This window comes from Sylvia atricapilla, chromosome 1 (genome assembly GCF_009819655.1).
Source record: "Sylvia atricapilla isolate bSylAtr1 chromosome 1, bSylAtr1.pri, whole genome shotgun sequence".
NCBI classification, from domain to species: domain Eukaryota; kingdom Metazoa; phylum Chordata; class Aves; order Passeriformes; family Sylviidae; genus Sylvia; species Sylvia atricapilla.
Window position 1 is genome coordinate 54,986,645 of NC_089140.1, and position 25,719 is coordinate 55,012,363.

Genomic DNA, 25,719 nt, shown 5'->3' on the forward strand with positions numbered 1-25,719 from the left:
CTGTACAGACAAGCAGCGAATTGGTGCAGCCGGTAAGCAAACCTCCCCCCAAAATTGCAGCCAATCTAGAGAGTTCTTAAATCACTGTGGTGTAATACATAGTTTCCTGGTTTTGTGTATCAGTGCTGCTCTTTGCATTAGAATTTATTGCCTTTAGATGTTGCAAATCCATAGCTTTTCCTTAAATTGCTTTAGTCACTTCATTCTTTAGATTAAAATTGCTCTTGTAAAATATAAATTTTGTGTTTTTTCATCAAGTCCACCTTTATCTTTTTCATCTTGTGTTTTTTCTTTGCTTTTCTGTCTGCTTAAAGCCTGATTCTTCAAAAAGTCTTTCCCTGTGTAACCTGATCATGGAGGAAACCCCAAACAGTGGGTCAGCAGAAGATACTAACAGATCTCAAACTGATCTAGGTTCACTCAACTGGGGCCTAGATGTTAGCACACCCAGTATCAGCCAGGAAATTACTGCAGGCAGTTCTTTGCTTTTCCCCAGGGCAGAGCAAACCTCAAGTGAATCCACAGGTACTCTGCCTGCTAGTGTTTGGCCTGCAGTAGGTGAGCAGGAGGATGCTGCACCAGGGTCAGCTTCTGTAAGCGAAAACCAGAGGACTTCACTGGAGGACCAGTTGGATGCCAAAAATGTCACGTGGGAAGATGTGGTGACCAATCAGCCTTTAGAGAACATAACCAGTTTTGAGACACCCATCCTGGGAACTGATAGCTTGTTGGATGAACCTCTCCCATGTGATGTGCAAAAGGCAGAGGAAGAACTTGAGGAAGACGAGTGGGCAGGTGTCAAGCCAAGTAAAAAGGTAGAGACTGGAGCTAACTACAAGGAGGTAGAAGATACAGAGGAACTGGAAGAGCAAGGTTGTGAAACAACCAAAGGAAACAGTGAGGCAGAATTTCATAAGGATTTAGCCAAATCAGATCTTGAAATTTTAGTCAGCACAGAGGTAGAAAATTTACATGAGTTTGAAGATAATTATGGGGATACTGGGAGAGCTAGTGGTGCTAACCTAGAAAACTCTACAGAAGAAGAATTCAAACAGGTCAATCTCGTTGAGGAGACCGATAAAGAAACACAGTTGTTAAGCACAGGGCTGGAATATGGGGACAAAATAGTGGTGTACAACTGTAAGACTACAGAAAGCACTGAACCTGAGAGAGTCCTTGGTATCTGGGATGAGGACCATGAAAATACACTTGAGGCTTTAGACCAAACTGACAGTGGTACTGGACAGAGTACATCCATGGAGTGTATAAACATGAGGGCACATGTTGACCTAGAGATAACTGACCACACAGGAAAGTACTCTTCAGATACTGGAAGTGATCTGTGTGATGCTGAATTATTCAGTGCAGAAGAGTCTGGTAAAGGAACGGAAGATAATAGCATCAGCCACCTCTCAAATGGTAGTACTGGAACTAAAGGTCAAGCTGCTGCTGAAAAACAGGGGGCATTGCTGCCCAAGGCAGCTAATGCTGCTAGCACAAGCTGTGATAATCCTTACCTAGATGATGCAGATGACCAAGTGACAGGTAGGACAGCAACAGCAGTCACTGAAGTGATTAGCAGTGGTGTTCCTGAAGCCTTGGAAACAGAGCCTTGGCTGGCAAACTGGGATCCAACAGTTACTAATGATTCCTGGGGTTTTTCTAGTCTGTCAGATAACCAAGCCAATGGACTGGATAATTGGCCCTTTTTCCCCAAGCAGCAAAACTCAGAGGAAGGTAACATGGAAAATGTTTGGTTTGGCATTAGTAGTAAATGGTCTACAGAAGACCTAGGAACTACTGATAACAACTGGGGGGAAGTAGGTGGAATCACAAGCCACATAATTCAGGAGACACCAGTAAAACAAGGTTTGCCTGGGGAGCAGGCAGGCATTAGCAATCCTGGCCTGAGCAAGGAGACATCTAGACCCTTGTCTCTGTTTCAAATGGGAAATTCCAGAAATGCTAGCACCGAGAGTTCAACTAGTCCTAAAGACAATGAGACCAACAACTCAGATTTATCTGAAGATGAAATTGCTAACCGGAGATATGGATTGTTGTACCAGGAAATTGAGGCTGATAAAGAAGAGGTACCTACCCCAGTGTGTAGCCTAGTCTAGAAAAAGAGTTCCTTAGGCCATGCATAATCTTGTTATTTAAAAACATTCCATTTGTGTGTTTCTTACTGCCCTTCCTAAGTCCATGCTATTATTTTTTTGAAAAATTGCCATGCAACTCTTCATGGTGTGGTGCTGTTCAGCCCTTCAAGCAGGCTGCCAGAAATACATTTCAAAATTATGAATGAAGCGTTGAACTGTGAAAACGCATTGGGTCTGGCAGCTTTTGTGTTTTATCTGTAGATCTTTAAATGCACCTGGTCTTTTTTAAATTATTGGTTTTTAAAAATATTTAAGGTACTCTGCTTTTTCTTTTTGTCATTTTCTTTAAGCCTGTGATGTCTGTTATCAAATAGCACTGTTGTAAAATTTCTTGCTGCCTTATTCGTCATTTTATTATTTTTTCTCTCTCTTTTTTTCTCTTTTTTCCTTTTTTTAATGTCTGGCCTACATTTTTATTTTGCAAATAAAAGTGTTTTGACTCATGTATGGATTTAGTAAACAAATGATAATTTGTTCTGGTCTTCACTTCTACTTAGGCATCCACCTCCACCATAGCATTTAATGGATTTGGACAGGTAAGAAATAAACAGGTTTTGAGGTAATTTTTTTCTGTGCTATTAGGAAGGCATTAGAACTGGCTATACAAATTCAGAAAAACTGTTCTACAGAGAAGCTGCATAGCAGCATCATATTGTCTCAAATCCAGACCTTGTGTGTTGTCAGAAATTCTTAGATGTTGTTAGAAAGATTCTAATACCCTTAGGACCCTTGGCTGACTGAGTCTGACTACCTAGTAAAAATGTGACTAGTAAAAATCTGACTACCTTAATGGGACAGCTATTTCCTCCTAAAATGGCTGGCCTAGCTTTTTTACTGTACTCTTTTGTGGATTATTTTCCTCACAATCCCAAAATCCTGTAAAGCACGTTTTTAGTTTCACCCATTTTCAGTAACTCTGTGTATAAATATGTAGTGAGTTTTATTTTTTCTTCATTTTCAGTTATGCTATATTTTACTCTCAAAGTTTAACCTAAATTATTTATCTGCTGTGGTGCTGATGGTGAGTCTGTGGTATGCACCACAGAGATACAGCATGTAAAGACACCATTTTTATGCTTTCAGATTCCAGGGCTGTGACAAGATCCCAAATTTCAGGTGGATAATCTGGGGCCTTATTATTTTCCAGTGTTCTCTTAGAGACTGGCTCAACCACAGCACACACTGTACACCAAATTTTAAAAGTACCCAAAAAGGTCCAGCTTCTACAAGGATGAAAATGAATCTTCACATGATTCACTGTTCTGCTCCAGTTTTGTTTAGTTTAGTAGAGGATCCAGATGGAAGGGGAAAAGAAAAAGGCTCTAATAATTAAGGCCAAATGTTTATCTGGAGAAAATAAGTTTTTTCTGTCTCCTCTGTGGTAGAAGAATAATTTGGCCCAGCAGTGTTTTGCAGATGAATTGGTTCTGAATGGGTGAGATATTGGAAAACATCTCCATTTTTCTACTTTCTTAATGCAGGTAAAATTTTGGATTTGTAATTACTGTAGTTATCACTCAAATTAAACCCCATGATCAAGAAGAAAGTAGCTTAGAGCTGGTATACTCTCCAGGCACAGCCATGTATAGTCTGCAAAAAGGATTTGGAGTTCCACAACTTAGAAGTGCATTGCACCTTAAACAAAGTCCTTGTGAATCACATGTATTCAATGAAGGGTGTGAATCACATGTATTCACTACCTTTAGTGAGGTGAAAAATATTGGTTTAGAAACATTGAATGTAAAACTGAAAAAACAATGGTTTTAATATTAATAGTACTCAGATAATCTAAATAAATATAAAAAATAATTTTTAGTTAAGTTGCATTTGCCATCTTCTTCTATGTGAATGTACTTAGTGACTTTACCTGAATAAAAATGAGGTTTTTGATGGATGCCTGCAAATATCCTGTCTCAAATATTTTTACATTTTTTTTTTAATTTCTCTATCTAGGATATCTCTGCATTTGCAGTGCAATCAAATGAGAATGTGGCAGAGCCTTTGGTAAGTGGTGGCTTTTGGTTCCTTTTAAAATGTCATGTCAAAAAGGGTACGGTTTTTCCTTTGTTCAATAATATTTTCACTTTGTTTTGTTTTGTTTTGTTTCCCATCCTTTAAATCACACCACACTATGCAATTCTTCCATTTGGAAGAGTTGGTGGGTGATATAATTGTAGTTGTAAATCCATAGTCACTGAAAAACCTTTCACAAGAATAGCAAAGAGCAAAAGAAAAAAACCCCAATATTGCAAGGTGTGTTTATTTTATAAAGGCGTAGTCAAACTGTTTTTATTGCATTTAAGAAATTACTAGAATGAGTACTATGGTGTAGCGTACAGCAAGGACATGATAGTATGTGATGGCTGTTACATATCTCCAAAATTGCTGTAATTTTATCTACTCACCACCATATTAATAGTAGGCACAGTCTACTTCTAAGGAGGGCACAGTCTCTTTGGACGTGACCATACCTGGGCAGTTTCTTAGCTCCTCTTACAGTCTTTGCTTAGCCTGGAGCAAGGATCAGAATAACAGCATTGCTGGGTGAATGCTATAGTTACTTAATAGCAGGGTGATATTTAATGCTATATAATGTCATGTTTGTGCCCCTGATGGTTACTGAATATTGTGAGAGTATTTTTACTTGCAGCTACAATGTGGTATCTCATCTGAAGTATGCTTTTCAACAAGTGACTTGAAGCACATAAAATCACAAATAACATAAAGCAGATTGTGTTGAAGTCTGAAATAATCTTCCAGCATTAAACCTCAGGAAACTCATTAGTTTTGTTTCTCATTTCAGTCCTATTTCTTCTTATGAAATTCTCTAGAGTTGTCATTAATATACTGCACAGAGAAATTTTTGCACAGTATGGTATAATATACAATGAGTGTATGCTGCTTAATGCTGTGCCAAATCCCGAAGGTCTTGCATAGGCAAACTTCTCTGTACCTCATTAAAAATCAGCCTGCTTAAAGAAAATATGAGCAAAGAATTGAGAGGCTATGGGGTTTTTTTTCCTGAAAAATATCAGGAGAAGGTGGTCTTAGTATCTTAAAGAATTTCATAGAAGCTGTCTCTTGATCACAGGAGATATCACATGCTGGCCAGCAACCTATTAACAACTGCAAAGCAATTGCTTTTGAGCTTCATATTATGCTGAGCAATTTATTAGTGGCAAATTAATTTATTTGGTTTATTCTATCTGGTTGAGTCAGCCATCTTTATAAATCGAATATGCTGAGCAGAGCTTGGAGCTCTCCCTTGTTATGTGCATGTATTTGCAGAGTAATGTCTCCGTTGGAGATTGCACTTCTGCTGTGAGCTATTTTGCCACAAGACTGAATGTGTTGCAGGGCTGGTGATATTTCATAGATCCTCTTGTTGGAAAACAAGCTGAGGCCAGAATTTAAAAGGGTGGAAATCCCAATAGTAGGTTGATAAATGGGTGCCTTGTAGGTGATTAAGAGCTCAAGAGGGAATGCATTTTAATGAGAAACCAGGGATGATTGCTCAAATTCATTGCTAGAATTCAATCAGTTTGTGCATGTGAAAACTGTTTGAGTCTCACTCTCTGTTCATTACTTCTTCCCTCAATGGAGGAGGCACTATATTGTCTGAGAACAGACAGAACCAGGGAGGAGGAGGTAATTTTTAAAACTTACATTGGAAGACTAGGGTTGATACACATGAGTGCCAGTTTCAATTTCTGGCCTTGCCAGCAGTTTCTGGAGCATTTTTTAGCAGACTGAGTGCTTTCCCCCCACTTCCATTAGCTCTCACTATAACTCAGGAAAGCTATGCTTCCTTTACTTGTGAGGGAGGCATGTAGTACTGGCTCATTTTGCATAGTGGACATTGATGATGAAAATGCCCTTTGCATGCTGTCTTTTACTGGGGACAAAGCCTGGCAAGACTGAGCCTGAAGCAACGCTGTGCCAGGCACTGTTCCCTTTTTCCCTCTTCATCCCCCACATCTTATGCTCTTCAACAATTTTTTCACTATCTACTTAAAAAACAATAACAAAAGAATGAGGCTGAAGAAACTCCACCTGGGGAATCTAAGGCTGAGGAAACACCTGCTGCTGCTGCTCCTGCTGTTGTGGAAAAGGAGGCTGCCCCTGCTGAGCCAGCAGAGCAGGCTGTGGTGAGTGATCTGTCCTCCATTCCATCCCCTAGGCCTCATCAGAGCCACCTTTTGTTATGGTAAATGTGCTTGCTGCATTTCAGCCATCCTTTCCACTGTCATCCTCCATGGCTAGTTTCTCCGATGCCGGGTTGTGTGACAGCATGCCTTTCCAGCACATTCTCCTTTCAGCCCTAAAATGTCATTCATCTTACTTTTGGCATCTTAGACTGAAGTTTGGCTGAGTGGTTGTGGTTTCACAAATTGTTTGATGCCAGATGAACTTCAGAGGGGGAAAGAATTAGTGCCATTTTTAAATTATGTTATTTTCAGTTTTCTCATTTCATTTCAAGCACTAAGTCAATATCTTGTATGGTCCTTACTAGAGCATGAAAATTCCAGAAAAAAAGTTATTGTAATAGGTCTACAAGGCTCACAGTTTTAGACGCCAGTTGTGAGCCAAAGAGGGAACACCAAACACCAGTTTGGAGACTTTTTACATGTCAGCATTCAGGAAATAAGGAAGAAGTTATAGCTCTGCATGAAAAAAGCAGGGCATCCAATATCACTGCAAATTAAGAGGTAATCTGAGACAATAAGCATGGGTTTTATCTGCTGACTAGCATCCTTTTTTATACAGCTAGCTCAGTTTTTTATCTAATTGAAGTTCCTCTCCTACACACTATTATCAGAAGGTCTTGGTGGTGGATGATACCCACAGGCTAAGAAACTCTGTAGGAAAACTGCATCTGTTTTTGTAGTCGACATCTTTCATGTTTTCCTCAAGACAATAACATGTTAAAAGGCTCTAACAAGTTGCTGGTAGAATATGAAGATTACCACTGAAAAACTAGATGGAAAAAAGGGGTTGTTTTGTGGGTTGGTTCTTCTGCCACAGAAGCTGGTGGAAGATACATAGCTGTGCTCTTTGTCTATCAGGCATATTTGGAGCAGTAAGTTTTTTTAGAAGAGAAGGTTTAAGCTTGCTGAGCTGCACATGAATTTGGGGGAGACCCTGTGTGTCTTATGCTGCTAAGCAGGGATGCTGATACCCAAATTACCATAAAAATAGGTGGTTTTCAGTAAGCACTTGATATACTGCCATATGGTTATCAATATTAAGCTAATGCAGGTGCAAATTAGCTGAAGAAAGTGGAAGTGTCTATAGATGCACGTATAAATGTGGCAACAGAGAGCATGCATAGATGTCTGATTATCAGATATCAAGCTAATGAGCTCTTCCTAACATAAGAAAAATAATCTACTGTGTGAGGAAAGGTGGGCAGTGCTAGATGGGCTGTTCTGCAGGACTCTAGGGGAAAGGGCAGATAATAGCTATCTCTGTCCAACTTTACCTGTTCTCTGAGGATGCCCAGCAGCATTGGACCTATGGAGGGAAGTGGTCACAGTGTGTTCCCCAGAATTATGTTTAGGCTTAGTTCTGATTACACTTGCATGAGCTTTAAGTATGTGCTTCATATTTTAATTCACTTTTGCTTGGTTCTGTGGTACACACTGGAGCAAACTATTTCAGGATCATGCCCTTCTACTAACATAACTCGATGAAGAAAGCTTCATGGTCTGTGTAGACCAAGGCTCTCCCTTTCTATGTGTTTTCAGTTCATATTTTCAAGTCTATAGGAAGGCAAAAAATGAAATTAGCTTTTTGAGGCACATTGTTTTGTCAAACTGTTGGGAAAAATGCCTCATGTAAATGGGATGGTTTGAAATAAAGAAAGTGGGAGGGAAGGTGGACAGAGAAGGAATGGGAAATCGGTCATTGATCTGGTGCTCTTCTTTTCCCATAAATGCATGGCAGGGAATAATGGGGAAGAACAAATATTAATGAAGCCAGAAAGGTGGTTTTATTTTGAGAAAAAAAAAAAGAAAAAAAAAAGTACCCCATTTTTCCAAACAGAAACGTTTTTGTCCTGCACTGAGACAAAGCAATGCTCTGAAGCCTGTTGCACATCTTAAGCACTAATTAAACAGTCTCTGTCAACAGTCCCATTCATTGGCTTGCAGGCTGACATGACTTTCCAGTTGATCCATTCTGCTGCTGAGGAGTTCTTAGTCCATGGTCTGTTGTCAGCTGCTCTGGCTGAGTTGCAGGAGTGCAGATCTAATGGGAGAGAGGCAGAGAGAAACAAGGCGAGAGACAGACCATTTAAGACCAGCCCCAGAGGACAAGTGTAGGCAGTAAATAGAAGTTAAACAGTTTATTAGGGTTTGTTCTTGATGTTTTGTTACTAATTCAAAATGAAGTTGTCCTTACTAATTTGGGAAAAAAACCAAAGTGTTGATTTTAAAAATGCCTGAAATGGAGTGACTGCATTTGATTCTGAAAGGTTTTTATTTTAGAGAGGGTTTTCTAAGACTTGCAAAGAAGAATTTTGAAGATTAGGATTAATAAGAAATATGTTGAAAGCTAAGGAAAAGTACACTGAATTGCAAAAGATGAAAATGTAACTTTCCAGCAGCAGTTCTACATTCATTTGCTTTATGAGTGACAGTTTCCTTACCAGTAGAACTGTAAAATATTAATAGATACTGCTTCATCAGGAATTTTTATCAAGTTTAATTGCTTCCAGTTTTGAGTGATAGCCAGTCCTCAGTTCAGTTTTTCTGTGCTTAATTTCCTGTCACATCCCATCAATCTAGAAAATTTATGGCATGAATTCCTCATTATAGGAACTTGACAGTAAATTTTGTGGTAGGGTGTTCGTTTAAATTATGGAGAAAATGGTCCAGAGGATAGGGACTTGCCTGTCAGGGTGTTTTAGATTCAGTTACTTGCTGTTTCATAGTCCGCCTGATCAAGATTGCCAAAACTTCATTAGAAGAGCTTGTCAGAATTGCTGCCTAGGATCTCATTTCATATTTTTGACTTGGTCCTTCAGATCTTTGATGCCATAGAAAAAATAAGGTTTATATTAATAGCTCTCTACACTTGATCTTTTTGGGGAGGGGGTAAAATGTCTGGTAATGAAGGGACAGGATGACCCTGTGTGCCAACAGAAGAAAGGTTAACCATGGGCTGAACAGTTTATGCATGGAATTCTTCACACAGAAAGAGCAGGTTTTCTGTTTCTATAGCATCCCCAAAGGCAGCTGTAAATCCAGAAGATAGTCTGAAGGATATAATGCATTAACTACTGGCTTATTTATCTTTCAAATAATACTGCCCCTATCACCACATCAATTTTTCACATTCAAACAAAGATGACATGAGAACATCATAATAAAGCAAATGCTTATGAAATGTTGCTGTTTCCCTTTCTTCTGTTCCTACTTGTGAGACATAGTGCTTGGAGATCAGCTCTTCTGCTTCCACTGCACTTATTAGTTTGGAAAGAGCTTCTCAGTGCTTTGGGTCTGATGCCTGCCTGGACTCTGATATTTTTCCATTAAAGCAGTCAGATATTTGCTAAATACTGTGGTTTTCAGAGCAGTATATAAGCATATGTAAAACTACCTCTTGATAAGCTCTTTGCAGTGAGTACAGCAGAGGCCAGGGAACAGCCTGCAGCCAGGAGTATCTAATTAGGGTTCAGTCCCACTGTAGGTGCTAATCCCAGTGCCCAGATGGTGGAACACGTAGTTTGGGAGAGCAAAACAATGGTTACATACAGAAGAGCAGTCAGCTGTGTGCGGATTCTGAGCATGAAGATAAGTGCAGGTGAAAAATGGGAGCATAAGGCCATTAGGAATACATGGCTCTCTTTTCTGGTTCTCTCAGGAGATAACTGATATAGAATAGTGTCTTTCTGTTGAAGTCTCCAGAAGCAGATTTTTTTCTCTGGAACCAGGATGTCAGTTTCCTAATGTTATTCCAGTCATCCTTTCTACTAGGGTTTCATGCTCTAAAAATGGCGCAGTTTATGCTATGATGCCTCTCTTCTCAAACTCCATTACCTACAAAATCCCAACTTCCAGCTAATCAGAAAAGCAAAGTGCTACTAAATTGACTAATACACAGTAATCAAATTAGCTTCAGGAAAGCTCAAGCTTTGGAAATAAGAGAAATTCTCCTTACTTTCACCTTTCCAACCAAAATTGTGCTTTTAGTAATAAGAAAACAGTTGTTATTTTAAAATATGCATATGTATATATTAAATCATTGTGCAAAGATACCCAAAGCTGGGCTGATGGGATTCTTACCAGAAAATATTGCCAGGTAATTATTAAGAAAATGGAAAAGGCCGACACGTTCCTGGCTTTGAAGCGCAAGATTATACTAATCTCTGAAGGCAAATTGTAACTACAGCTGCTGGTAGAAATTAAGCACGTTTTAATAGCACCAGTAGGAAGTCATCTGTGTACTGACTTCCAGTTGCACATAAAGCTTTGATGGGCAACAGTATACCTCTGCTCTACCAAAGCAAACAAAAAAAGAAAACCGAAAAACCCACAAAAAAACCACAAACAAACAAAAATTCTTTGGGTGGCTCTGTGCATGCATACATCACTAGAGTGTGAAATACTTATATCTTGCTGTTGATATGTGGTGTTTCCTATTTAAGACCCTCTACAGCCTTCTCAAATTTACTATTAAACTGAAGCCCACATAGCAGAGGCTTGGAAACTTAAACCCAACAAATTAATCATTTTTTAAAAGGTTATATAACACTGCAGTTTTAAGAGGGATAAGGCTGTAAGAGGTTTCTGTGGCAACCCTTCTGTCAGCAACTGCCCTGTCCTGTCATCTGGGTATGTTTGGGGCTTATGACTGACTGCAAACAATATTAGGCTAGAGTAGAAAAAGAAAAAAAAGGGTGACATGAAGTTTGCGTGTAACTCAGCATTCTTTTATAAAAAAAGAAACATGCAATCATTTCAGCTGAAACTTTAAGAAATTCTACCATGACAGTTGTGTGTGTGAAGGCAGGTAGCTGGAGCTTGAGTATGTGAGGTTTCCTGGCTTCTGACTGCCAAAGCAGACACTCCAGTATACCATGCCCTCAAGTATGCTTGCATAACTCCTATTCAACCCTTACAGCTCTGCAGAAAAATCTGACCTAGCTGTGTCAAAATTTATTAGCAAAATTGATTTCCATAACAGGGCTTTGACTTGTTTTTGCTTAGCTTGTTTTAGAAATAGTCATGTCTGCAGAGAGTCAGACCTGAACAGCTAAAAAACCACTTCCAACTATTCCAAACCAAACCTGAATTTTAGTGATTTTGACTGTTGACCTTTTGTAGAAAAGGTACTGGTAACAGGTGACAAGTACTGTTTGGGAGAAGCTTGTTGCTGGTCAGCGCATGCAATCATTTGAACACCTAAATGGGTGTCATATTTGGAAAGCCACTGATGTCTAATTTTTTTAATGTCAGGCACCTGCTGCATGTACCACTGGATATGGACCTATAGTAAGGTGATTCTGCAAAAAACAAAAAAACCCACAAACTTTGTGACCCAACATATTTTGAACAGCCCCTTTAAATGAGCTGCAGTCCAGCATGAGTGGAAGTAGTATTTTATGAAGTTTACACTGAGGCCCCTGGTGAATTGCAGGAGCAGCAGGTGATAATGGAAACAGTTTGAGTAACAGGTGGGAGAAATTTGAACTTGGTGGGAACTGCAAAGTTGCTTACTAAATAATTCTTCAAAGCTGGTTTTACGAGAATATTGGTAGTAAAAGTCAGTAGAATTGTCCTTAACAGTTCTAGTGTGATGATGATGACATATGTAAAGGGTTATTCATTTTAGTATATGAATACTTCTGATTATATGTGGCAGTATCTTTCTGCTTGATAGTATATACTAGCTCATTTAGTCATTCATTTCATTGCATCCCATACATGGCATGGTTCTATTAGCATGATTAATACCAATTTCTCTGCAGCCATTGTCTAAGCATAAATAAGGTAAGGTCATGACTATATTTCCTTTTTAAACAGGAGAGTGTCGAGGCAGGAGAAAAGGAGACAACTGGAGTTACTGAGAAGGAAAGCGAGGTACATATGAATATACTCAAGTATGGTTGTACTTTAATATTTTCAACCATTGCAAAAAATTTTCCATTTGCATGTCATCAATAGGCAGCCCAATACTGCAACTGTCACCTATCTGTGGTATCTAAGTCTTACACTGCACAGATATATCTGCACCCATGGCACATATTCTAACAGATCACCTCTCATTCAATGCAGGATTTATCTTAGAAACTGCCTGTTGCAGCAGTATAGAGTGATAGATATTTCAGGGCAGCAGACAAAGCAGCTTCATGGCTAAAGGAGGTATAATGCTGTTTCTATTGACATTTAGAAATGCACTGCATCGATTTCCAGTAGCTTTTACAATTTCTGTATATCTGTTTGCCTAGCCTTCCAGTAAATTTCTTTATAAAAAAACCCTATGATTAATTGTTTCTTTTTCCTAGCACAATATGCCCTGAGCTAGAAGGGATACTTGGAAATAATCATGTTATTAATTGGTTTGCTAAAGCACTGTCTGGGATCATTAGATACAGTTACAATCAAATTACAAAGCAAATTAAAAGCTCAGTGACATACTTTAGGCTGTGCATATGTGGACTTGAATGATTGCATATTGCTTGTATTTCTTTAGGGATGATAAAAGTCCTTACTCCGAATCCTTGTATACTAAAATGAAACTGCAATGTATAAAATGTACACAGAGGGCAGCACAAGAGGAATAGCTGCATATTAAACTCAGGGATAGAATCAGGGATAGAATCTCGGACTGGGAAATAACTCCGAGTTACTAATCACTCAGGATATGTATCTCAAGGTGCTAGCAACCTGCTTTTTTGTTGTTACTCATTTTGGTGCCATGATACATACAAAAAGGTAATGAACTGGTTTCAGAACATGCTAAGTTCAGCTGTCCAGGCTTAGGTTCATAACCTTACTGTAAAACAGCATTAGAACTTCTAGAGCCAAGGGTTTATCTGTGGCTGTAGGGCATATCAGTGTCATTTGGAAGTGAATTTGAGACTCACTGGTGCTGTATTCCTCACCAGCACTGCCACATCCACGTGGAAGCCAGTAGAATTGCACAGGAAGAAAGCGCAGAGTGGGAGTGGCAGATCAAGCCCAGCTTGGTGTGGACACAGTGCAAGAGACTGTTGTGTTGTTCCTCTGGCTTTGCCTTGTCACTCCCAACAAGTCTGGTTCAAGAAATATCCAAGAAATGCCTCACTGTGCTAGCACCAAGGCTAAGTCTTTGAAATCTTCCCCCTTTATTCTAATACTACTTGTTCACTCTCTTATCTGAGAGTGAATTTGCCTGTGTTCTGTTTAAAACAGTATTACTGTATGTGGAAGAGCTGCCGTAAGAGATGAGGCTATTTGCTAAGCCAGTATTTGATTATTAATGGAGCGTGGTCCCTTTGATACTCTGTAAGTTGCATACAAATTCTTCAGAAATCCAAGACTTTGCTACTGATGCATTCCCTAAAGCTTGATGACTGGTCTCTCTCGACATTAGCTATCTTAGCTATGATTATAACCAGCTGCCATAAAAATTATCCATTCCTTTCTAAATCCAGCCATGGGGCAAGAGCTTCAGTTCTGGAAGACGAGTGTATCTGAGGGAGCTCCTCTGGCAGACCCCAGCAGCAGGCTTGGTACCCCTTCTCCTCTTTCTGGGCTCATTGTTGCTACTACTGAATCTGTGGCATTGTGTTGATCTGAGACCAGCATTAATGAGAGTACAGCTGTGTGGATCAGCTACATCCTGGCTAAAGAAGAATTCACATCTGTGCAGTTAAAACAGTGGAGTGGTTCTGTCACACCCCTCATTATATACTGGATGATTCTTGCTTTCTCCTGTGTGCTTGGTGTAATGGGACAGATGTCCAAATTTCAATAATACTGCTAGACATAGCTAATTTGGAATACTATTAGACTGCCTAATGTTATTAATTACATATATAAGAGATTTGTAGGAGTGATTTTCAGTATGAATTCAGGTAATACAAGTAGCTGTATCTGCAAGGATGTGGTTCAACATAGCTGGGTATGAATTCAACCTCCTGCTTTTTTTTTTTTTTCTCTTCTGTACTAATCAGATACTTGAAGCTGATAGTGAGGTTCATTCTGTGCTACCTCACATGCCTTTTTATAAAAACCTTTTTTAATCATCTAGATTTTATTGGTTTTGTACTCTAGGACACAAGAAAAAATTATTGTATCTGTGTTAATCACATTTAGTAACTGTGATTAACACAGATACATTTAGTAACTCATGACTGCAGGCTGTGAGAATATCATGGCATCCTTTCGCTGTGGGGCATTTGTAAGCTGATCCATGCGAGTTAGTATTCTCGGTATTCTCCTCAGTAAAATAAAGTGGTCTATACAAATCCAGTAAATAGAAAAGTTGTTGATCTTAATCAGAATAGATAGCAAGACCAGTTTCTGATGCATGCTCTTAGAAATGCATGGTGTAAAATCAGTCTGATGCGTACTGTATTCCCACACTTTTCTAGCCTCTTTCAGGACTTTAACATTGATAATTTGTTTGTATATCTTCCTGGATCAAGACTGCTGAAATCGGTAATACTATGAGTGGCAGACTTGCATGCCTTATAGGAGAAAATGTCAACATCTGACCTTATCTGTTGACATTATTTCCTCTTACAATAGAGCATCCTTCAGCAGCAGCAGTTTCAATTCAAATTAAATTTCCCCAGTGTTTTCTATAAATCCATATAATATTTTCTGTCTTCACAGATTTCAGGAGGATTTCTTTATCACATCAGTTAATAGCAGCAAATAGGAGTAGTGGTGAATATTTAATGTTGCTAAAAAACAATGCCTGAAGAGTGCCCTTGAACAGTTGCTAAGTTCAGGTAGTGGAGTTAACCTCATCCACGGGGGAAAGATCTAACTGAGGAAACAAAGAGCATCAGAGTGTTCATTGGAGATCAGAGAGATTTCTGCTAACTGTGGCTGGACATTGGTAGTATATCAAGAAGAGTTTTCCTTCAGTGTTTTTTCTTTATCCTTGAGCCATCTGCTGTAAGGTAAAAATTCCACTAACTGAAGTAAATTAGATTAAAACAATGAGTTCTGTCATTTATGTTCAACAGTCCAAACCTTAAGATTAATCCATTGTAAGTATATACCAAATATGCTACTGTAGGCAGTATATAGCAATGCAAATGTTAGGAGGATGCTTAGATCACAATTGCCTTGGCTTAAGACAGTTTAAAAGGAGAACACTCTGGAATGAGCTGCCTCGCTTTATAGGTTCAACCAATCCCTTTCCACCACAAAGAAATGAATGTGAGTAGATATAAGTGAAAAAATAACAATTTACCTATAAATGAAACAGCAACAGGAAAAGCTAACAATAAATAACTGCTAGATATAAAACAGCTAAATCTTATGAACCTGTGAGAATAGTGAGAGATCCAAAATACCAGCAAACCCCCTTTCCTGAGATAGCGCCCAACAGGGGCAACTACATAGGAAAGACAAAGGGTCAAGATGGCATCTGATCCCTTCCAGGAAGGCAGGAGCTCATGGAGCAATTCCAGTGGCAGATGAAGACCTGGCAGCCCCTCTGAGGTCAGTGTCCTTCTCACAGCAGGAGACAGCAGGGGAGGCAGGGCCAGGCAAAGCAGCTGGGCAGGGGCCACTCACGGCTGACAGCAACCCAGGCCAGAACCAGGGCTGCTCCACTGTTGTGGGTGCGATACCTTGACTGCAGAGAGGCACCTGCAGTATTCATCCCAAGGCAGCTCAAAGCCTCCAACTTTAGTCTCTCCAAGACAAGGAAGAAGAAGACAAAAATATGAAAAGAGAACCCAGAAAGGAAAAAGCCTCTGCTTAAGAAAAGATGAAGCAGCCAGCAAAGCAAAAACCATGCAGCAAAAGGGGACAGTCTGCTGGCTAGAGCAGACTTTATAGTGCCCACAATAGCATCCTGCCCGTTTTTCTAGCTGCAGGGTTTTAAAGAGACAGTAACGATTTGGGAAACAGGGAATAGAGTAACCTTGTGAGTTACCCACGACAGTAGCAGTTGCTGCTGTATGAAGGATTAAACATTGGTCTAGTAGTAGGCAGGTACTTCTCTATGCAATTGAAACAGTCGAAATTGTGGTTCTATCACACCCCTCATTATACTGGATGATGCTTTCTTTCTCTCCTGTGTGCTTTTCCAATTCTTTCAAGAGATGGAATAAATGATGCATTAACTTCTCAACACAGACTGATCAGAAATTATTCAGTCACAGCCAGACTGAATAAGCTTTTATGTATCTTTTTACACTGACATAACTGTGGATCTTTGTGGTTAATTTTTTTCTTCTATTTAGCCAGATGTAGAATATATTTACTTCTCCTGACATAGCCTGATTTTTAAGGCTCTCTGTTAGAAAGGAATGTGTAATTAAGATTACAAGATTTTTGAAGCCAGGCAGTTGTGAGGTAGGTGACTTGAAGGAGTGTTGTGAGGTAGGTGACTTGAAGGCTTGAAGTCTCTTCTGAAGAACAGATTCCATTAGTGGGGTGCTGTGGACCCCTGGACAGTTTGCAAGCTCCTCCTCCTCTGCAGAAACCAGTGGTAAATTTCTTCCACAATATAGCTGGAAGACAATGGAAGGAAAACAGCTTTGGCAAACAGCTACTCCACTAATAACACCTGAGGACTCTGCTAAGTGTTGCCTGGTGAGGTATCATAATGTGTCTCTCTCACCTGTTAATCAGCTTCTCTGAACAAGCTTCTTCCCCAGCACTGCTCTTCTCCATAAATCAAGAGGAACACCAGTGAGCTCAAGACTGTAGGTCAGCATCACACAGGGAGGTCACAGGGCAGAGGTCTCCAGCAAGTATCTGTAATTCATATCCTGGAAGGTCCCTCCCTTCTGTTGTTTTTAGGTGGCACCTGTTGGTGAGAGGACTGCAGCATCAGAAGACAGTGCAGCTGTGGCAGCAGGAGCTGCCACCACTGAGCAGGAGGATGTTGCTGAAGGTGACAAACCTCAGGGAGAAGAAAAAGAGGCTGATATGTCTCAGGTAACTCATATCAGTGCATGGGAGAGTGTGTTAGGGGAATCAGGACAGATTACGAGACAGGACAGCCTGAGGGGCAAGGCTACTGCAGCTCTGTCTCCCCAGGTTCAAACAGTAGAGGTTCAACCAGTAGCATGGTTGGGGTGGCCCAAGGAAGGTATCCACACACAGGGTATCCTTTCTTCTAAGTCCTTTCTTTGGGTTGTGCCTGCCTTTGTGTCGCTGTACTCCCCTAGGCTTGTGAAGATGAGACTTGATTGCCCCATGATGGTGCATATGATGGCCCTGTGAGCAGCATGGAGAGTATATTGTTTGGGCTGTCTCCTACTGTTGTCTCTCTGTGCTCCTCTGTGGAGATAAAATTTATCACATAACATAGCAGGGGTTTCTAACAGAGAAATAGGCAGAGAAATAATTGGATTTTTTTTATATCCTGGCAGCATATCCTATCAATAGCATTTCTTTGTTTTTTGTAAGTCATGGCAGTCAAGCATGTATCCTTATCTGACCTGCTGCCTTTTCGTCTGCAACCTCTGAGGAGCTGGCAAACATCTGCTAGAGCAGACTATATAGCTGGACTGACAGTTACCACCTGATTTCATTGTGTATTCTGTTTCATCTGTGCTTCAGGATAAGATTGTCTGAAAGAGTGAACGTGTTTTGTTCATTTTTGGTCCTCCAACAAGTTTTGTTAAATGCTTTTTTTACTGGAATTCGTTATTGGTCAGATCCTACTTAGATTTTCTTTGCATTCTGTGCTCCCAGTTACATTGTTGTGAGTCAGGAGAGATCCCTTCAGTCAAAGAAATTGGTCATATTTCGTTCTTTCATCACCTTCTACCACTGTTATCCTGCTGACTTCGATTTCCAAATAAAAACAGTACAGTGACGACTGGAACTACTGGCTTCACTCAAACCTGCTAAAACTAAAGAGCAGAATGAAGGAAAAAGGTCTGGTAATTTCCAGGAACACTGAAAATGAAGCCAAAGCTAACTACAGAGAATTTTTAAGGGAGAGGATTATTCCTTGACATTCTTGCACAAATATGCTTTCTGTCTTAAGAATTCATGGTAGAGAAAAAAATAAATTCTCGTGACCATATATGCCCTATGCAATAAACAAGCAATAGTGTTTTCCTGCTTGAAATAAAGTACTAAATAGTTTTGCATTTCTTTTCTGAAGGGGGTTTGTTTTTTCTTTTTATTTTTCCCCAGGAAAAGGTCAGCAGCATCCCTTCAGTAGTAATAGAGCCAGCCTCAAACAATGAGGGGGAGGGAGAAGAACACGAGGTCGTCATGAATGAGTCCAAAGATGCCACAATAGAGGTGGGCGCTCAGGTCACTGACAATTCTCTCAGTGAAACTTCTCAAGCTGGAAATGGTCAGAAACCTGCTGAAGAAATCCAGGCTGTACTTTCTCAGGATCAGCCTGTTCCAGCAGAAGATGCAGCTTCAGCGATGCCACCTGGTTTCCTCTATAAGGTCTGCTTCTCCATTCTTCTTTTAGATATCTCTGGCTCCGGTGGATGAGTCTTATCTGCACAGATAGTGTCGTTAGTTTTTGAGGGCAAAGGATTCTTAGTTTATCAGCCACGTACACACACAAATACATGCAACTACAACTGTAATAGTGTTGTTGCTTCATGAATAAAGTCTGAGAAGATATATTTTCTGCATGCTTGCTGTGCATATCCTTATGTGGCTGTAAGATTCACTGAAGTACAAGAACCCTTGAATTTCACCAAATGACTGCTGAAAATTAATATATTGAATTAAACTGCAATGCCACGTAGTTAATCAGGAATATTGTTGATATATGCTGATGATAAAACTGATACGCTAACAATATATTTAATATATATTTGATCTCTAAGGTCCCTTGCAAACCCAAACCATTCTATGATTCTATGATCATTTTAAAAAATGGCTTTATTTCTGGCCTGAAAATCTGTCGTGGAAGTACTGATTCTATCGAAACCCATGGCTACAATTAATGGTAATGAAGCCAAAATGTCATTCAGTAACTTCAGTAATAAAATAAAGATAGTTAAACAGAAGAGTTTAAAGAGGCATAAGAGAAATTCTTTCCTTGACTGGCAAAAACCCCAGGGTTTCCTGGTTCACAAGGTTCTTTGAAAATACTTTTCATTTAGAATCACTAAGCAGCAAAAAAGCTCCTTGAGGATGGATGAACTTTACATGCTTCCTACTATAATTTGCATAGTTCAGACTAATTTGTCCCATAGCACTCTCTAAGTATGGGATTATTTTTTGTCTATTCTCATTGCTCAATATTTTCTGCAAACTTTATGGTTAACAGTAGGGTAATCAGGATCATGCAACTCAAACATGCTGACATAGTTCATCTTTTGCTTTTCATCCCATTCTCTTGGGTCAAACGTAGAAAAGGAGAGCAGAATATATGCTTGCAATCTGGTTTTCAGTGCCACTTTCTTTCATAATAGCAGAGTTATAATGAAACTGTCACTGCTTTGAGAAAATTAGATTAGCTATCTTTTTAGGAGATAAAACCATTTACCTAAAATGGTCTGTTCACAGTGACATGCTGATCTTGCCAATGTTTAAATGCTCACCCCTTTGAAAAACAGATATCTTTGGCATACCCATCTTCTGGGAAGTGGGAGTTTCTTCCAAGGCAATCATTAAGTAGGGTTCCCACTACTCACCTCATTGATTACCTGTTGCAATGGGTACTATATGACTGACACAAATTTTTATAGATGTTCACAAGAAGTGTAATACAACACTGGCCACAAAAAGAGAATGAGAGAATAAAGTTCCTGAGAATCTTTCTCAATTTCATTTGTAAAATCCTGCCACCCCTCTCACAGATCTCATAAACATAATGAGTAATTGAAGAAAGTTCCTTACATGGGAGGAATGACAGTGGCAGGCCTTGTCCAAGAGGTAGGACTTGAGGGATGTTGCAGTATCATCTGTCCTTGAGATCTTGTAATCTTGGGAAAGGATCTTAAGTTTCTTCTGATAGTCTCAGGAAAGGAAACTATCCTTATGTTGTCCCTGCTTCAATGCCTTTTATTACAAATTCATGCCAGATCAAATGAGATGATTCTGTTCTTGTGAGATCCCACCTGGAGTGCTGCATATAGTTCTGGTGTCCCCAGCATAAGATCGAGACATGGAATTGTTTGAACAAATCCAGAGGAAGGCCACAAGGTTGATAAGATGACTGAAACAGCTCTGCTGCAAACATAGGCTGAGAAAATTTGGACTGTTCAGCCTGGAGAAGAGAAAGTTCCATGCAGACCTCATGGCAAATTTCCAGTGTCTGAACAGGACCTATAGGGAAGCTGGGAAGGGACTCTTCATCAGGAGCTGTAGTTCCTTGTAGGACAAGGAGTAATGCATTCAAATTGGAAGAGGGTAAATTTGGATTTGATATTAAGAAGAAATTTTTACTGTGAGGGTGGTGAGAAAGTGGAACAGGTTGCCCAGGGAGGTTGTGGATGCCTCAGCCCTGGCAGTGTTCAAAGCCAGGCTGGCCTTGAGCAACCTGGTGTAAGGGAAAGTGTCGCTGCCCATGGCAGGGGATGTTGGGACTGGATGAACTTTAAGGTCCATTACAACCCGTTAGCATTCCATGATTCTATGGTAATTTGAATGTACTTGTCTATAGCCATATGTTAGCATAAAGACCAATTTCTTTTCGATCCAGATTTAACAGATTATTTTGTTGAGAAAGCATCTTCATTATTTTCTTCAGGTTGAAGTTCTACATGATTTTGAGGCAGCTAACAGTGATGAGCTTGATTTAAAACGAGGAGATATTGTGCTAGTGATTCCTTCTGAGACCACAGCTGATCAGGTAAAGACATGTGTTTCTTGCTTTGTTGACATCTTCCTTTGTCTCAACCTTTTTTTCCTACAGATTATAGTTAATGGAAATGTGTATTCAAAATTAAATTACTGTAAGAAAACACAAAGATTTTACTTATGTCTTTGTTTGTAGTTTCATTTGAGACTAAATGGCACAGTTGACTACACCTGAAGTCACAGATACATGTTATTAGCAGGATCTGACCTCAGCAAATTTTTAGGATTTTTGGGGGTTTTTTTTTGCACATTGCAGTGGATTTTATACTGACACACAGGTACACAAAGTTTTCATGCAGAGGATGACCTACAAACTCTGTTAGGTTGTTCTATATCATGTTGTCTTAACATTCCAGTAGAATTGATTACATGCTCCCTAGATGTTCAGAGTTTTATGTGTGATTTGTAGAAATAATGCAAATTCACACACAGAGAGCACTGAGAATGCACACAAATTGTGGTGTCCTATAGCCTAAAAGTATAGAGAGGCTGCTCTGTGTTATGTGCCTCTGATAAACTTGCCCCTTGGAAGCCTGGACCTGAATTAAACAACAGTTTAATTTCATTTAAGGCATCTAATTTTGTTCTAACATTGCATTTCAGGTGAATTTTTAAACAATTGTATTCCATATGTTAAACTGAATTGCAGTGAAGTATGTTGATTTTGGCTGCTGCTTTAAAAGAGAAGACTGTACTGTACACTATTAGCACCCCATGGGCATCTGTCAGTGCCTGTAGTGTTGCTAAGAAGTCTCCCAGTTGATTTGGGGGTTGAGAAGTGGGAGATTGGATCCTGCCTGATCAGGTTGCTAAAAGCACTGCTCTGAATGAAAAATATCTCTTAAATAGGCCTAAATACTAATGCTCTAAGCACATGTATGTCCTGAGAGCTGTGATTGAAATTGTTTTGCTGATTGATGCTGTTCAAAGGTAGGTAATTATCAGTCCTCTCAGCTGTGCTTTGTTTTAATTCAAGAAGAAGAATACTTGGCTTTTGTGAGTGGGGGTTTCTTAGTCATTTCAGAACAAACTATTTATACTACAGTAGGTACATAGCTCTTTTTATTGGAATGAAATCTATTATCCCTGCTCAAATTATGCTGTCTTACCTCACAGGCAGTTCAATTGATTTCATTGTCAGTATTTGCAGAATAACACGCTACTTTAAGGATAGCAAAATATGCTCACTGACTTTAGTTGGGTTTTGCAAGGATATTAGGTGTTAAAGGGAAGATAATGCTTGGTGAGTCCATGAAATATAATTCTTCTTCTGGTGTACATTAAAATTCCCATTAGCATTAATTGAAGTAAATTGTGCGCAGTGATGAAGAAAATGCCTAAAAATCCTTTATGTGTTTGTGTTTCTGATGCCATTCTTTTCAATATTTATTGTGTGTTACGTATTTCCCCTGTTCATGTTTAACATCACCATAAAGGTAAATACCTTCATCTTTTGCCAGGTACTTTGTTGATTTCTGTAGAGGCTTATCTTTGTTATTCTTTATTCTCTTTCAAAATTGACCGGACTAAAGCTGTAATTCCAATACACCTGGTAACATCAACCTCCATTTGAAGCAAGCCAGTGACTTTTTCCATTAGATTTGTGTTTAAGTTATTATCCAGTAAAACCTGGATATGCTAAAGAGCTGAAGTTCCTCTATCTTTTAGATATTCCACATGGTTCAAAACCATGACCCCACTTAAATATACACAGATAGTAAGATAGATAAGCTGGATCTGCATTTAATGATACTTATTTAGGGGCAGACAGCCCCCACCAGCACATGCAGCCACCCCACAATCATGATGTGATGGTGTAGGTGATGATCTGCTCAAGCTATTCTGTCTCCATTTGTACAGTCTGTGCAATATTAATATGGCAGCATTAGAAATTCTATTTTCTATAGCTTTGCTCCAGTTCCTTTTCTTTAAAGGAAAAAGATATGGAGTTTCTTAGTTAGTGAGATGAGAGTAGATTGGTCACTTTTAAAAATATCAAATTTATTTTATTCTAGGTAGAATTTATGACACTTAAGAGAATCCAGTACTTTCCAATAAGAAATCTCTCTTTTGTTTGCTTGGACCACTGGTGATTTGTTGATATTTTGCTTGCAAATCCTGGTTTAGGTTTCCGAGAGTTTTTTGAAAAAAAATTATATATTTGACTGAGATAGTAACTCCTGAGACAGCAAGAATGTTCTTTCTTCTGACTGTTGATACATGAGATAAATGAGAGAAAATATATATCGGGAAAAAATTAGGTTTCAGAACTGTTCTTCCCCCACCTAGAACATTAGGTTCAGCCAGGAGATATATGGGCTAAAAACTGTATTGCATGCTTGCCATCACCTGGTCTCATGAAACCGTGGTCTGGCAGAACAGAGAAGATGGTATGTGCAAAATTAGAGGCTGCTTTCTAACCAAAACACCAAGTCTTTTAGCCATGTTATTCTGAAACATCTTCAGATCTGAACCTTATAGTGAGGAATGGGATGAGAGCTGAAATTTAAGAGACACTGTGTTTTTCTTTGCAGGAGGCTGGCTGGTTGACTGGCATTAAGGAATCCGAGTGGCTTCAGTACAGAGATGCAAATAGTTATAAAGGACTTTTCCCAGAGAACTTCACACTCCGTCTGGAGTAGTTCTCCCAGTCAGATAAATGTAGTATGAAGCTCAACTCAGTAGGTTTTTAACCTCTTTGAAACACAGGAGCCCATCTTTTTGTAGTTTAAGCTGTTAACGGTTTACAGACTGGTGCCAGACAAAGCTAGTTGAAACATATCAAATGAGCATGAATGAAAACAGTTAAGCTGTAATTTCTGAAGCAGTACATGGGAAAAAAAAGTCAGATAAAAATGAAATGTCCTTATTTGTTCACAAGTATGTGGCAACAGGTTTGTTTGTGCTTTGTCAGAGCTATGGTGATCCTGTATTTGATCCTTTCCCATGAAATCTGAAATTAGTTTCCTCAATACCAAAACCTTAACTTCTCTGCACTGAGTGTATTGTATTCCGTTGCACTGCAGAAGATTTAATTAATTATCCTGTAGTTATGAGGTCAAACTGTTATAAGTTTCATGTGTTTAAGGTAGTTAACAACTGCAACATTTTTCAGTGTTATTTTTGGACATGTATAATATATATACACATTGTGTATATATAAGTGCATATGGCTATATATGCATTTTCACAACTTCATTGTAGTTCTTTAGCTGTGTAGTGTCATCCAGTACATGCATTGCTCTTTCACTGTCTGGCATTACAGGGAACAGTTTTCTTCAAAGCAAAATTAGCTGCTCCATTGCCAAAACATGATAGAATATCTGTGTTTGTAATGTGAAATTTTCATTCTTAGATGATGAATAACACCATGTTCAAAGCTGCTAACCTTTGAGAAGGCATGGCTCGGTCTCCTCTTCCAGCTGCAGTAGCTACAATGAGATAACCTGGAGGGGAGAGTTGTTATGATGCTAATCTATACTTTTTTTATTTAATTGGCTGAACACATTTTCAAAAAAAAAAAAAAAAAAAAACCAGAACTAATCTCTGAGAATAAATAAACACAATATATTTTCACTATATGTATTTATGCAGTGTACCTTCACAGAACCTTTTAAAGTAAGATATATATAATGTATCCTCTATCAAAAAGTCATCTGTAACTTATGTTTTCCAGTGCTGTGTCATTAAAAATAAACCTTTGGTCCAAAGAAGCTGTTTCTTCTGTGGTGCTTTTGAAGTTTTCTAGGAAGTCCATATAATTTCTACATTGTATTATATAATCTAATCTTAATTTAACACCTCTTTTTCCAAAGGAATACAGCAGAACAGGTGCAACATCTAAATTCTTGCTCTCAATTCTAGTTGTAGCCAGAGTTCCAAAAGGTCTGGAACCCCAGCTCATGTCTCTCTCCTGCTCTTCCTCTTCCTGACTCTGACTGCCAGCGAATATCTGTCCACTGAGGAAGGGAGCTTGTCTATATTTAACCATCACTTAGCTAAAGATCTCTACCTCTTAGTATTTTTTCACTTTGCTCTCTCCTGGAGAGCACAGAAAGCACACAGGGCTCCTGTTTCGAGCAAAACCCCACAACCCCCCTCCGAGGCCGCCCAAACTGGCTTGCAACATTCTCCCTCTTCCCGTGCCACTACGGGCACGAACGATGCTCAACAGCTTTCTCTGCGCCTGGAGAGCACAGAAAGCACACAGGGCTCCTGTTTTGATCAAAGCCACAGAAGCCCCTACCAAGGCCCCCCAAACCGGCTTGCAGCATTATCCCACTTCCTGACAGAATACATCCTAACTACTACCGGACAGGCTGCCGCGGGCTAGAGGTGCAGTACCGCTTTGTGGACACACGGGGGCAGCACTGCTGCACAGCTCGGCCCGGGGCTGTGTGGTTTGAAAACAAACGAAGGGAGAGGCTCCAAGTCAGAAACACAATTTAATGAGAAGAAAAGGAAATAAAATAAAATGAAATAAAATAAAATAAAATAAAATAAAATAAAATAAATGCAATAACATACACACACACACACACAAAAAAAAAGAACAAAACCAAACCAAAACAATACAAAAAAAACCCCACTGA

At 39.3% G+C, this 25,719-nt stretch overlaps 1 protein-coding gene across 1 annotated transcript in view; it reads left to right on the plus strand.

Annotated features, from left to right (window-relative positions):
* The window catches only part of AMPH (amphiphysin), a 123,520-nt gene extending 98,688 nt beyond the window's left edge, over window positions 1-24,832 (plus strand). Inside the window, exons 14-23 of the mRNA XM_066323100.1 lie at window positions 9-32; window positions 315-815; window positions 2,657-2,695; window positions 4,113-4,163; window positions 6,191-6,307; window positions 12,188-12,244; window positions 17,138-17,275; window positions 18,488-18,754; window positions 21,018-21,119; window positions 23,662-24,832. Coding sequence (XP_066179197.1) covers window positions 9-32; window positions 315-815; window positions 2,657-2,695; window positions 4,113-4,163; window positions 6,191-6,307; window positions 12,188-12,244; window positions 17,138-17,275; window positions 18,488-18,754; window positions 21,018-21,119; window positions 23,662-23,769 — 1,404 coding nt within the window. The 3' untranslated portion in view covers window positions 23,770-24,832. The remainder of the gene's footprint in view (window positions 1-8; window positions 33-314; window positions 816-2,656; window positions 2,696-4,112; window positions 4,164-6,190; window positions 6,308-12,187; window positions 12,245-17,137; window positions 17,276-18,487; window positions 18,755-21,017; window positions 21,120-23,661) is intronic.
* The last annotated feature ends 887 nt before the right edge of the window (window positions 24,833-25,719 follow it).